At 40.0% G+C, this 13,782-nt stretch overlaps 1 protein-coding gene across 1 annotated transcript; it reads right to left on the bottom strand.

Annotated features, from left to right (window-relative positions):
• Window positions 1–6,055: 6,055 nt before the first annotated feature.
• On the bottom strand, window positions 6,056–12,434 carry LOC103735574 (acrosomal protein SP-10-like). Its single transcript, XM_008834875.2, has 4 exons — window positions 12,383–12,434; window positions 10,929–11,399; window positions 8,944–9,063; window positions 6,056–6,298 (listed from the first exon to the last, which is right to left on the bottom strand). The coding sequence occupies exons 1-4, from the start codon at window positions 12,432–12,434 to the stop codon at window positions 6,174–6,176; spliced, it is 768 nt and encodes a 255-aa protein (XP_008833097.1). The 3' UTR covers window positions 6,056–6,173.
• Between the last annotated feature and the right edge of the window lie 1,348 nt (window positions 12,435–13,782).

The raw sequence follows: 13,782 nt of genomic DNA, 5'->3' as shown, positions 1-13,782 counted from the left end.
TAGCTAGTGTTTCAAGCACTATATTGAAAAGGAGTGTAAATAGTGGACAGCCTTGTCTGGTTCCTGATTTTAATGAGAATGCTTGCAGTTTTTCTCCATTTAGAACAATGTTTGCTGTGGGTTTGTTGTATATCACTTTAATTATGTTGAGGTATGTTCCCTCCAGTCCAATTCCCTCTAGGACTTTGAACATAAGTACATGCTGAATTTTGTCAAAAGCCTTTTCTACATTTATTGAGATGACAATGTGGTTTTTGTCTTTGAGTCCATTTTTCAATGATGTTCATTGACTTGCATATATTGAACCAGGCCTGCATCTCTGGGTTAAAGCCTACTTGATCATGGTGAATGATCTTTTTGATATGTGTCTGTATGTGGTTTTGCAAGTATTTTGTTGAGAATTTTTCCATCTATGTTCATTAAGGATACGGGTCTATAGTTTTCTATTTTGGGTATAGTTTTCTTTACCCAGTTTGGGTATTAGAGTGATGCTGGCTTCATAGAAGGAATTTGGGAGTCCTCCCTCTGTTTCTATCATTTTGAATAATTTAAGTAGTATTGGTTGGAGGTCTTCTTTAAAGGTCTGGTAGAATTCTGCTGTAAATCTACCTGGGCCTGGGCTTTCTTTAGTTGGGAGGCTTTGATTATTGCTTCAATTTCCTTATATGACATAGGTCTGTTTAAACTGTTGATCTCTTCTTGGTTTAACTTTGGTGGTTCCCATGATTTCAGATATTCATCCATTTCTTTTAGTTTTTAAGATTTAGTTGTGTATAGATTTTAAAATATTCCCTTTTAATAGTCTGGATCTTTTGGGTGTCTGTTGTGATGTTTCCCCTTTCGTGTCTGATTTTGTTGATTTGGATTTGCTCTTCCTTTTTTTTGGTTAACTGGCCTAAGGGTGTGTCTATCTTGTTTAGCTTTTCAAAGAGCCAGCACTTAGATTCATTGAATCTTTCTATTGTTTTCTTTGTTTCTATTTCATTAATTTCTGCTTTGATTTTTGTTATTTCTTCTCTCCTGCTGGGTTTGGATTTCATTTGTTCTTGCCTTTCCAGTGTCTTGAGTTGCAGTGTTAGGTCATTTATTTGGGCTCGTTCCAATTTTTTAACGTAGGCTCTTAGAGCTATAAACTTCCCTCTTAGCACTGCTTTTAATGTGTCCCAGAGGTTGTGCTGTGTTGTATTGTCCTTTTCATTGAATTCTAGGAATTCTTTTTATTTCTTTCTTAATTTCTCCTTTGACCCACTCATTGTTTAGGAGTGCGTTGTTCAACCGCCACGAGTTCGTGTAGAGACTAGGGCTTTGTCCACTGTTGATTTTGAGCTTTATTGCATTGTGGTCCCATAGAATGCATGGAAAATTATCAGTTTTTTTGTATTTGTTGAGGTTTGTTTTGTGGCCCAGTATGTGGTCAACTTTTGAAAAAGTTCCATGAGGTGCTGAGTAGAAAGTATATCCTTTGGTGCTTGGGTGGAATATTCAAAAGATGTCTGTTAGGTCCATTTGATGTATGATATTATTTAATTCAGACATCTCTCTATTTATTCTTTGTCCAGTTGACCTGTCTAATGGAGAGAGTAGGGTATTGAAATCCCCAACTGTTACTGAGTTGGGGTTAATCTGTGTCTTAAAAGTCCTGTATTGTTGTTTTTATGAATTTGGGTGTACCAGAGTTTGGTGCATATATGTTAAGGATTGTAAGATCTTCTTGGTTAACTGTTCCTTTGATCGGAATTAAGAGACCCGCCTTATCTCTTCTGATTAGTTTTACTCTGAAGTCTATTTTGTCAGATATTAGAATTGCAACCCCTGCTTGTTTCTTAATGCTGTTTGCTTGGAATATTCTTTTCCATCCTTTTACCTTAAGGTAGTGCCTGTCTTTGAAGGTGAGATGGGTTTCTTGCAGACAGTCAAGAGATGGATTTTGTTTCTTAATCCATTCACTTAGCCTTTGTCTTTTGACAGTGTAGTTCAGTCCATTGATATTTAAGGTTTTTATTGAAAAATGCATATTGGTTGCCGTCATTTTGATTGCTCTTTGTGTTCTCTATTTTTTTGTTTCCTAGATTATACCTTTATTTTCTTTCATTGTCCCTGGGGTACAGTTGTTTCTCTCTCTGCTCTCTGTATTGCTTCAAGTATTCTTTGAAGGGCTGGTTTTGTGGACATAAATTCTTTCAGGCTATTCGCATTATGGAAGATGTCTCTTTCCCCCTCAACTATAATAAACATTTTTCCTGGGTAAAGTATTCTGGGCTGGCATCTATTGTAATGTAGAACTGGAAATACCTTGGTCCAGGCTTTTCTGGCTTTCATAGTTTGCATTGATAAGTCAGCTGTAATTCTAATGGGCTTTCCTTTGTATGTGACGTGTTTTTCTTTTACTGCTTTCAGTATTCTTTCTTTGTTCTGTACATTTGGTGTTTTTACTATGATATGTCATGGAATGTTTCTTTTCTGATCTGGTCTATTTGGTGTTCTATGTGCTTCCTCTATTTGTATGGGGATGTCTTTCCTTAATTTTGGGGAATTCTATTCTATAGTCCTGTTTAAGATCTGGTCAGCACCATTAACCTGAAATTCTTCTCCTTCCTCTATTCCTATGATCCATAGATTTGGTCTTTTCATGGTGTCCCGCATCTCTTGCATATTCCATTCCTGTGTTTTTTTTTTTAAATTTTCCATAATCTTTGCTTGACTGGTCCAGATCTTCAACTTTATCCTCCAGTGTTAATACTCTGTTTTCCATTTCATCCATTCTAGCAGTGAGGCTTTCCCCTGTTGTTTCAGGTTGACTTATTGAGTTTTGCCCTTCCTTCTTCATTTCTGCCTGAGTTTTCTTCAGTGTTTCTCTTCTTTTGTGAATTCATTCAGAAGTTTATCCCTATCTTCTTTTAGTTCTTTGATTTGTTTGTTCATGTGTTCTTTAAATTCGTTGAATTCTTTGATCATGTTTATGATTGTTCTTTTAAATTTAGTGTCCTGAGTTATCTCTAGGGGGTTTTCCTTGTAGAACTCTTCTAGGGCATTGGTGAAGTTTGGTGGGGACATAGTGTTATGGCTTTCCATTTTATTATTCTTTCGTTGTAATTTTGGCATGTGAATTTCTTTTGTTTATGATTCTGATATGAGAATTAAATTGAAGTATGCTTCTTTGTATTATCGGAGTGCCTAAATCCTTTTTTTATTGGCTATGTAAAGCTGGTTGGGATAGGGTTCAGTTTCTCTCAGGTTTAATTTGGAGGGAACTGATGGCCTCAGATCCACTATTGAGGAGTACCCACAATTGAGGAGAAGCCCAATTCAGGTTCCAGTCAGGTACACTCAGGCTTCCTTCACCACATGGAGGCAGGACCTGAGAGCTCTCAGGCAGTCCCCTTGAGAGGGACCTCAGGAAATCCCAGGTAGGGGTATGGGTATGTCGCAATTAGGGGAAGCTCACCACCACATGGAGGCAGGACCTGAGGGCTCTCAGGCAGTCCCCTGCGTTCTCAGGCCCGAGGCCAGAGGGAGGCCAGAACTCAGCACTCTTTGGAGGTTTGCTGATATCAGAGCTACTACCCAATGGAGGTCTGAACCCACCCTCTATGGGTGTCTGCTAGGATCTCAGCCTTAGCCTACCAAAGCCAGATCTGCCCTGGGGCCTTGGGAGGGCCCTCACGAAATCACAGATAGGGGAATGGGTATGGCGTAATTAGGGGAAGCTCACCACCATGTGGAGGTAGGATCTGGGGGCTCTCAGGCAGTCCCCTGCATTCTTAGGCTGTCTCCCATAGGGAGGCCAGAACTAGGCACTCCCTAGCAGTCTGCTGAGATCAGAGCCACTACCTGATGGTGGTCCGAACCCACCCTCTCAGCTGTTTTAATTGTGCCCTGATTAAAGGATCAAACAAAGGCTAGTAATGCTGGCGTTTGTATTAGTGTCTCCATTACATTATGTATCTTTTCTTTGGACCAATTTCAGTTTTTTCTCTTTTTGAATTTAAGAAGTTTTGACTATTATGCACTTTCTTATTTCTTTCCGTTTATCTTGCCATAAATTGACAAGTCTGTTCTACATCCAGTATGGGAAGATTCTAATTCTAGCTGTTGTTTTAGTGCTTTTTTCTGTCTATCTCCCTTTTATTCTTAGACTTAGGACAGTATTTGAAACTTTTAACTCATTGAGACTTTGTTCCTTTTATCTTTTTTCTCCCTTCTTTAGATTGAGCGCTGAACGTAGGTGCTCTGGAAGAGCAGCAAGGGCTCTTAACTGCCACACCATCTCTCCAGCCCTGAACTTTGAAACTTCTGATTTTTTTTTTTTCTTGTCCAGAGTGTATAAATATTATTTGTGGCAGGTTATTTTACCATAGATAAAATTCAGAACTCTGTCACATTTAAACTTTTATTTTACCAACCCTTATACTATAGATATTTATCCCCACCCTCAAAACTGATTGTCAACAATATTGACAGACATTCATTTTTCTTCTTGCTCCCCTGTAAACCATATGTCAAGTTAAGATTTTATTTGAGATTTAGTTTCGAAGTTTTGACTTTATTTTGAAATTTTAAGAAATTTTATGCGCGTGTTGCCTGCATATAAGTGGACCTGTGCATGCCATGACTACATAAGCCAGAGGCCAGAAAGGGGTGTTGGAGCCCCTGAAACTGGAGTTACACATGGTTGTTAGCGGCCATTTGGGTGCTGTGGAACTGAACCTGGGTCTTCTCCAAGAGCAACGAGGGCTCTTTACTGCTGAGCCCCTTTCGTTTTATCTAGAGATAGTATTCTATGTTCAAAATAATTTTCATTCAGAAATTTGAAGAGATGAGTTTCATTTTTTTCTAGTCTAGATTTGTTGTCACTGGAGCCTGTTATCCATATGGATTTTTTTCTTCTTGTTTCAATCTATTTGATTTGAGATGGGCTGTGTGTGTGTGTGTGTTTTACATGCAATATAATAGTTTAGTTATGAGGCCAAAGCCTTAGTATTAAAGTGGTAAGTTGGATTTTATCAAAATTGAAGGCTGTTGCTTTAAAAAATATTATGGCCACCAGCTGATCTCAAGCATTTAAACAGTTGTGTGGAAGCAATGGCTAAAGGAGATGGGCCTGTATAGGAGAGGATTTGGGTTTTAGAAAAAACACCTTGACTCTATATTTAGTGTAAGGAAAAGACTCAGATTGAAGTCACATATATTTGGTTTTGGAATCCAGCCGTGGCTCTCACTAGCTTTGTAACCTTGATCAATTTGTAATATTTTAGAATACAAAGCAAACATCTGAGACACATTTCTGTCTTTCCTGTCAGCCCTTCTGGCTCTTTCTTGAGAATCAGATGCAGCCATGCATGTGAAAACACCTTGAGGTGAGAACTATTTAGTAGTCTACCTTCCCCTCTGTGCTGGGCAGATGATCCTGTGACATTTTGTGAAAAAATGATTTGAGCATTATTAATTGCTGCATATTTACACAAGCAAATAAATGAAAAGGAATAGTCCCAATATGTTAATAGTGGACCACTGAAGACTGAGAACTCCCAAGAACCAAAGAAATATTGAGGTTTTTTTTTTATCTTTTTGAGACAGGGTCCCTCTGTAGCCCCAGCTGGCCTGGAACTTGCTATGTAGACCAAGCCGGCTTTGAACTCAGAGATCTGCCTGCCTCTACCTCCCGAGTGCTGAGACTTAAGTATTGAGTTCTGTATACAATAACAGAAGGGTGTGGGGGATGGAGAGAAATGCCTACAGTATTGTTTAAGCCCCCGTAAAAGATTAATATGTACTTTGTACCTCTTGGTGTGTCCACCCTGGGAGACCTCTTACTTTCACAGATATGATTATGAAAAACATCCAATTTATTATGAGTGGTAGAAGGAAACTCTGACTTTGTAACTGGATAACCAGACTGATGAGGAAAATCTGTCTCTGGAGTCTGTGGTTTTTAACAATGGGAATTTATTGCAAAAAAAAAAAAATTGGGAAAGGAGGGAAGCAGGGAAGACAGAGGACATAGGAGAATGGGTAACTGGGTATTAATAGTGGAAAGATAAGGGTTGAGCATCTTTTCTGATGCTCAGGCAGAGGTAGATGTGGTTAGTTGTTGAAGCTGAATATAAATTGAACAAGTGGAGTGGTAGCGACTTTGCTGCCTGAGTCAGAACAAGAAGCAGGAACAGAGGCTTCTAGATCTTGTTGCAGAGAGGTTCATTCTGACAGCACATAATTTGCATTCTTGTTCCATGAGAGAAGAGGTTCATAGATGGGCACATGTTCTCACAGCCCTGAACCATGAACTGGAGTTTTCCACCTGAAAGGAGCAGAAACAACTGGCATTAGCAGAAAGCTTCCTCCAAACTTACCTTTTATTCAAGCTCACCAGTGTTCCCATTTGGGGATGACCAGGGCTTCATGCCTTGTTTTTCCTATTCCTCCCCATCTCATCTGTCTGTTTATATTACTTGTTCATTCTCTTCCTTTCTGTTAGCTCCTTTTTTGATTTACAAACATGAAAAAGTTTCAAGTTCGATAATATTTTTTCTTGATTGTATTATTCTGCCATTATCCTTTCCTCCAGAGAGTTTGCTAACCATACCTTAACCATCCCATTCACATCTGGGTCCCAGGTACTCAGAATTGCAAGGTTTCACTAGAAAATTATGTTCATCAAATTCCCAGGGTTTTTTCACACCACTTTTTTGGCTGTATGTAGTTGATATTGTTTACACCTTTCTCCTGACAAGATTTTCCCAGATACTCTGTCTACTGCTAGGATTCTAATAATCTCTGCTGTTCAAAGTTGAATCCCTCCATTTCTAACTAAATGATGGTGATTCCCATGCAGATATGTTAAAGACATGTAAAACTTACTGTGCCCCAAATGAGACTCACTACCATCCTCTATACACCTTGCTTTCCTAGTGTCCCTTAGCTGTATTCTGTACCACCCTCTGAACTCCTCTTTTATCCCTGCTTTCTCTTTTTGCTCTGTCTGTTCAAGTGGCTGTCAAGTTCTGTCAACTTTATTCACGTAATATATTTCCTATCATTTCATTTCCATTCAACATTTAAGGGATCTTTACTCTGTAGTGAGATATGCCAGACCTTGGAGAATATTAATACCTGGGACTCTGTCAATAGCTAATGAAGTTAATTTCACTCTTCTAATTTTTAATTACCTGTCTTCTAACAAAAAAAAGAAAAAAAATCCTACTTTTTGAGGATTCAATGAAAGAATACTCAAAAGTATAGCCCACAGTGTCTGGCATGTGGAGCAGAGTAAATAAAAGGAGAACTACTAGTATTCACCTTACCAAGTCATTCCCTCCAAATTTCTAAATTCAGACTCTTTAAGTTGCCATTGAGAGTTGTGTATGACTTGTCTTTAGCCTATCAACATTTCCACATTTATTTTCTTCTGTTTCCCTTACTTGCCATACCCAAGAGAGTTTAAGAGAGGTGTTTTTTTTGTTGTTGTTGTTGGTTTTTTTTGTTTTGTTTTGTTTTTTCTGTTTGTGTTCTATACTTTTCTGGCTTTTACTCCTATCTGTTTTTGGCATGTCTTTCAGTGGCCATTGCAGAATGACTGATTAGTCGTTCATTTCTGGCATTTAATTGGTACAGCCTGAGCGTTAGGATTTTTATTTTGTTATTTAAAAATGAAACATTTATTTATTTGGGGTGTGTGTGGATGTGGATGTGTGTGTGTGAAGGTCAAGGACCAACTTTCAGGAGTTGGTTCTCCTTCCACCACATGACTCCAGGGCATCAAACTCAGGTCATCAGTTTGATGGGCAGACTCCCTTACTTGCTGAGCCTTCTTGCCAGTCCTATGCATTTTAAAAAGCTGCTCAGGCTATTGTCATACACAGCCAAAACTAGGAACTACTGATATATTTTACATGTTCTTTCTGAATGCCCTCTTCTCTCCAGGCTTACCTGCTTTCCTCGTCTGTAAACTTTTCTTCCTCTGTGAACTCACAGCATTTTGTATGCCCACCTCCCCCAACTCCTTTTCTTTAGAGTAGGTCTTGCTGTGTAGCACAGACTGGCTTCTTGAACTCTGTAATCCTTCTTAGCCTCCCAAATACTGAGATTACAGGCATGCATCTCCACACTCAGATTATGCCTTTGTTCACACACTACACTACTTTTCTCTTTTGTAGTATTTCTTATGCTAATACCACAGTCTATTAAGAACTCATGGTATGTGTTCTATTGAGTAATAGTGGGTAAATGTACAGTCACAGAAATGTGGGGAAGTGTTATTTCTAGTGAAGGATTGGACAAACCAAGAGTTGGGCAATATGGTGTATGGAATGGAAATAATCAAGTTCCTTTATTTTAGAGATGAATACTAAGTTTTAGCATAGACAGATATGGGAATGTACACTCATTATCTGGCAGCCTATAGATTAATAGAGTTATTAATGTATTCATTCAGTGTTTTCTAAATGCCTACCATGTTATACATTATGCTGTAGGGAGATACGGCTATGAACAAGATAGTCTTGAATTGATAGTGTATTAGAAGCTTAAGGGGCAATTTACAGATTATTTAGTAGGAAGAGAGCCAGCCTCTGCTTTGTTTATTTTATTTTAATTAATTTAGTATTTATTTATTTAATTGGTCTTTTTGAGATAGGGTCTCCCTGTAGTCCTAGTTGGCTTGGAATTTGCTATGTACACCACGGTGGCCTTGAACTCACAAAGATCCACCTGCCTCTGCCTCCCAAGTGCTAGAACTAAAGGCTGTGCCACCATGCCCAGCCTTCATTTATTTTAAAGAGCTTTAGGTCTGATGTGAAAGTCCTCTGTCTCTCCATCAATACCTAGAGTTCTAATCCTTGAAAGAATCTCCAAGTGCATTGTTGATCCCTCTGTAGCTCTTTCCCCCTTGACTACCATTATTACCATGTGTTCTGTGGAAGATTATCTTAGGAAATTCCTACATACCTTCAAAGATCTTCTTTAACATGCACTGCTGGGAATTTTGAGTGGTGCAGACCCCTTCTCCACGTAGACATTTTCCGTCTTCATTCATGTAAGCACATGTGTGGCAACTTATTGCTACACCTGGAATTTGAAAAGTGCCTCATGAAATTTCCAGATGAATCAGTTGTGTTTCTGTGTCACACATCTGTGTGTGTGGGGGGGTAGGGTGCATATCGGGGTGGGGTGAGAGGGGATGATGTGCAAAAAGAAGACTGCCTTCAACACGTTTATTTCTTAGTTCTTTCTGGCAGTACTGGGGACTCAACCTAGGGCCTCAGGGCAAGCACTCTATCACCGAACTATAGCCCCAGCCCTGAGGATCTGAGGGCCCTGTATCTGATAGAGCATTCTTCCCCTCCCCGCCCCCCACCTTTCTCTCCCTCTTCTTTTATCTCTCCCCCTTTCTCTTTGTTATTAGAGACAGGATCTTGCTCATTTGCCCAGACATTTCTTAAATTTGCTATATAATACCTCAGACTGGCCTCAACCTCTCCAGTGTAAGGATTATAAATGTACATTACCACATTCACTTTTCTGAACAAGAGGAAATACCTTTGCTTTTGCTGCTTTGTTTGTAGCCTTTATTGCTGACAAATCCCAAGTTTATCTTATAGTAACTTATTTTTGTCTCTATTCTATTGGCTTTCTGAACAGAAGAAATGCCTTTCTATCATGTTTTACTTCATAGGAGAAAAGTGCCATATAACTGAACCCCTGTTATAGTCTCACCACAAGACAAAAATACTTGGGACCAATTAGACTGGTAAATAAGCTATATTAAAATGTTGTTATGATGCCAGCCCTGTGAAGAGTCTGCATTTTTCTCCCTTGGGGTGGGGGTGGGGGGTTGAGACAGTTTCACTCATTAGCCTAGTCTGGCCTCAGTGTCCTAGAATCCTCCTGCTTCAGCTTCCTGGTTAACTGAGGTGACAGGCAGAAGCCATCAGGCACAGCTTCCATTTTCAAATTAATATTGTTGAAAGTCAGTAATGGGATCCTCTTTGAAATGCTTCTGCATCATCTTTTACTATCTCTAGTGCTAACCTCCTTTCAAGAAGCATGAAGTAGTAGAGGGAAGAAAAAGTACAAATTTAGCTGGGCATGGTAGCAATGCCTTTAATCCCAATCCTTAGGAGGCAGAGGCAGGAAGATCTTTGTGAGTTCAAGGCCAGCCTGGTCTACATAGTGAGTTCCAGGCCAGCTGGAGCTATAGGGAGACCCTGTCTCAAAAAGACAAAAAAAACAAAGTACAAAGTTTAGACAGACCTAAGTTTAAACCCAAGGTTTGCTGCTTTCTAGGCATGTGTCTAACATCGGGGATCATAGTTTACCTAAAACTTATAATCAATAATAGTACTTATGCAGTAGGGTGAACTACTTACATCTGATAGTAACTTAAAGGCTTCAAACTTTACGTCTTATTTTCCTACTGTGAACAGGGTATGTGTGGAAGTCAGAGGACAATTTGTGAGTCAGTTCCCTCCTTCTACCATATGCGTCCTAGGGATTGAACTCAGGTTGCCAGACTTGGCAGCAAGCATCCTTACCCACTGAGTCATCCTGCTGGCTTCATAATTTCTTATGGATGATGGAGTTTGAGAGTCTACTGGCATTTTGTATTTGTATTTTTTTCTTAAAGAGGGTTGTCCTTCAAGTTGTGTTACTTTTAGGAGCTTATAAAAGCTAGAAAAATGCCTCGATATTATTGTAAAGAAATGTAGAACCTTTGAGAGAGCTACTTGGGAAGTGTTAATGATTTTTCTACACAACTTCCCCAAAATTAGGTTGTCCTGCTTGGTGTGTTCCCTACTTCCTCCTCCCCATTCCCCCCTTGTTATTGGAGACAGGATTTTTCTCAGTTGTCCAGGCATTCCTTGAACTTGATAGGTACCCCAGGCTGGCCTCAACTTCTAGTCAAAGACCAATACCCATCCAATGTAGCTTACCTGAAGATGTGCTTGGAAATGATGTGCTCATAGCCTGTTCATCTGAACCCATTTCACCTGAATTGTGCTCGACTGAAGCCTCTTCACCTAAGTTATGTTCACTTGGCTCTTCAACACCCTTTTCACCTGAAACCTGTTCACCTGAAGATGGTTCTTTTGAAGGGTGTTCACCTGAAGCCTGTTCTTCTGTAGGATGGTCACCTGACACCTGTTCACCGTGCTCAGCATGCTCACCTGTAGATTGTTCAGGTGAAGTGTGCTCACCTGAAATATGTTCATGTTCACTTACAGCATGCTCACTTGAACTGTGTTCATTTGAATGATCATTTAGAGCTTTCACAATGGAAGAAGTCTCATATAAAGCCTCAACATCTGAAGGGTTTGCGAGTGAAAAGTACTCACTTGAAAGGTGCTGAACAGAAGCTTGGCGGTCCATAGAGTCAAGGAGCTCATCAGGCTGACCTGATGCTCCTGGGATGAAGACAAAGAAAAATGGTGCAAATGTGAGAGAATGGGGTTAAAACTGCTTTCCTATGGAGCCACTCGAGTGGAAGTTCCTAGGAATCTAGATCAGATACTTGAAAATAGTATAGATGTGGAGGAAAGTCATCTAGCTACTCCAAGAGACCAAGAAGGACAAAAGTGTTTAATTAAAAGTGCTGAGACTTTAAAATGCTTAAGAAGTTTAGCATTGGGGATCCTTTCACCTAAGCAAGAAAAGCATATGAAGGGAAATGACTGTCCCTCTCTGACAAAGCCATCAGAAATCAAAGCACTCTCATCAGATGTCAGCTACCAACCCTTCCTCCAGTTCCTCTGTAGATGGAAGGCAAGGAGAGTAGAGAAAGAGGAAAAAGAGAGAAAGCAAATGCCCCCCTTTTTCCAAACAGGGTCTTGCTATGTGACCCTAGCTGAGAAATTGCTGTATAGACCAGGCTGGCCTCGAACTTGTAGCAGTTCTCCTGCCTCTACTTCCTTAGTGCTGGAATTACAAGGTGTGTGCTAAAATGCCTGACAAGTAACTTATACTACTAATTTCAGCTTAATTTGATTTTTTTTTGGGGGGGGGTGCTGGTGATTAAACCCAGAGCTTTATTTGCTAGTAGAAAAATGTAACCTTTGGATGGGATACACTTTAGAAGATGATAGTCCTGAGTAAGTCTCTAAAAATCATCAGATGGGATTTAAATCATGTTGGTAAGGTGCTTTCTTATCAGGCATAAATGTTGAGTGGCTGAAAGAACAGAACTGGGCTAAGCCAAAGGGCTTCTCTTAAGATCCAGCCATACCTAGGAGAAATCAGCTCTTGTGTAGGAGCTCTCAAGGTGGTTTTCCTTAGTTAACTACTGATTCTGAGTCAGGTTGGTTTCGGTAACTAAGAGACTGGTCTTCCTTAAAGGAACCCCACTCCCCCGGTATCCACCCAGAGTTAGGTGTCTAGAGAGAAGGCTTACCTTTGGTAGATACAAGCAGATAAAGACTGATTAGTAAGATTAACTCCTTCATTTGGATCTAGGAAGAGGGACCTCTAGTGTGGTACACCGAAGAGCTGAGACAAGACTGAGCAGAAGCTCCCAGTGTTGAATCAGAGTCTCTGGGAATTCTAGAACTTGAGAAGTAACTTGTGTCCTCACTATGGGCTGTGCTGAGGTCTTCATGACCTGTTCAGGCAGACTGGTCCTTAACCCATGACAAATGCCACTAGGGAAGGATAATGAGTGCTTTCTATGTGTTGTAGGATAGTGAGGGCTGTCTTTAAAAAAGTTACCAAAATACATTCTTTTAGTAAAGTTGAAAAGACAGCTTTTTAAAAGAGGGTTGTCAACAGTGAGCTATTGTAGTCTGATTATTTTCTCTTTGACTCTCTGAGTACTTATCTCTTAATTATTTTTCTCTCCCCTGTTTATTAGTCTATAAGCCCCCTGAAAGTAGGGATCTTATCTGTCTCCTCTGCTCTTGTAGCCCTAGTGTCTGGCAATATGCTTGCCACATAATAGGTACCTAATAAACTTCCTGAATGAAGAAATAAAAGCCTTGGCTTTTCTGGGTCTTTCTCTGACTCATAGAAGAGAATCTATAGAGGCCCCCTCCCACCACCCCTCCCATTTCATGTCCATTATTTTCTGTCCTTTTTTGATTTAAAAATTTTAATACTTTATTTTTAAATTTTTGTTTGTTAAAGGGCCTTATTGATTTCATTCTGTGCCTCCCACATGCTCCCATGTGTGGGTCCATACCCTAGCGTCTGGTCAACCTACCACGCATCATATCAGTATGGAAAACTGATATTCCCCATCCCAGCATCCATCAGTTGCCGATAGATACTCAGCTAGGGCTGGGGCTTTCTGTCTGCCCTTGTAATTTTTGTGGGCTGCTTCAAAATGATGATTTAATCCAAATGGGGTTTCTCTCACAGGAATTTGTAGCTCAGCTATGGAGAGCTGAGTTGAAAGGTCTTTGAGACTGAGGAACTGAGACTATTTGAGGCAAAAAAAAAGAGTGGGAAGCCAGGAGATCCAAGATTAACAGAAAAGAACACAGGTGGCACATACCATGCCTCCTTCAGCTTACCTTGAATAACAGAATCATATAGATGAATTGTGGGCATGCATTCCATCTGGGCCAGGCCCCATGGAGACCCTAGCACAGACTGTGGCCTGAAAGGTAGGCCTGGATGTGTACCAGTTTTCTTGTGGGCCTTAGTTTCTTCTAGTGACTTCTTCCTGTCTGTGTTCCTGTTGATCTATTTTCTTCTGAACTCATTTTTCTCTATTCTCTCTTTCTCTCTAATAATATATAATGTGTGTGTGTGTGTGTGTGTGTGTGTGTGTGTGTGTGTGTGTGTGCATGTATT

This window comes from Nannospalax galili, unplaced genomic scaffold (assembly GCF_000622305.1).
Source record: "Nannospalax galili isolate Female #2095 unplaced genomic scaffold, S.galili_v1.0 scaffold690, whole genome shotgun sequence".
NCBI classification, from domain to species: Eukaryota; Metazoa; Chordata; class Mammalia; order Rodentia; family Spalacidae; genus Nannospalax; species Nannospalax galili.
Note: the sequence above shows the minus strand (reverse complement) of the source record. Positions and strands in the feature narration are given on the sequence as shown.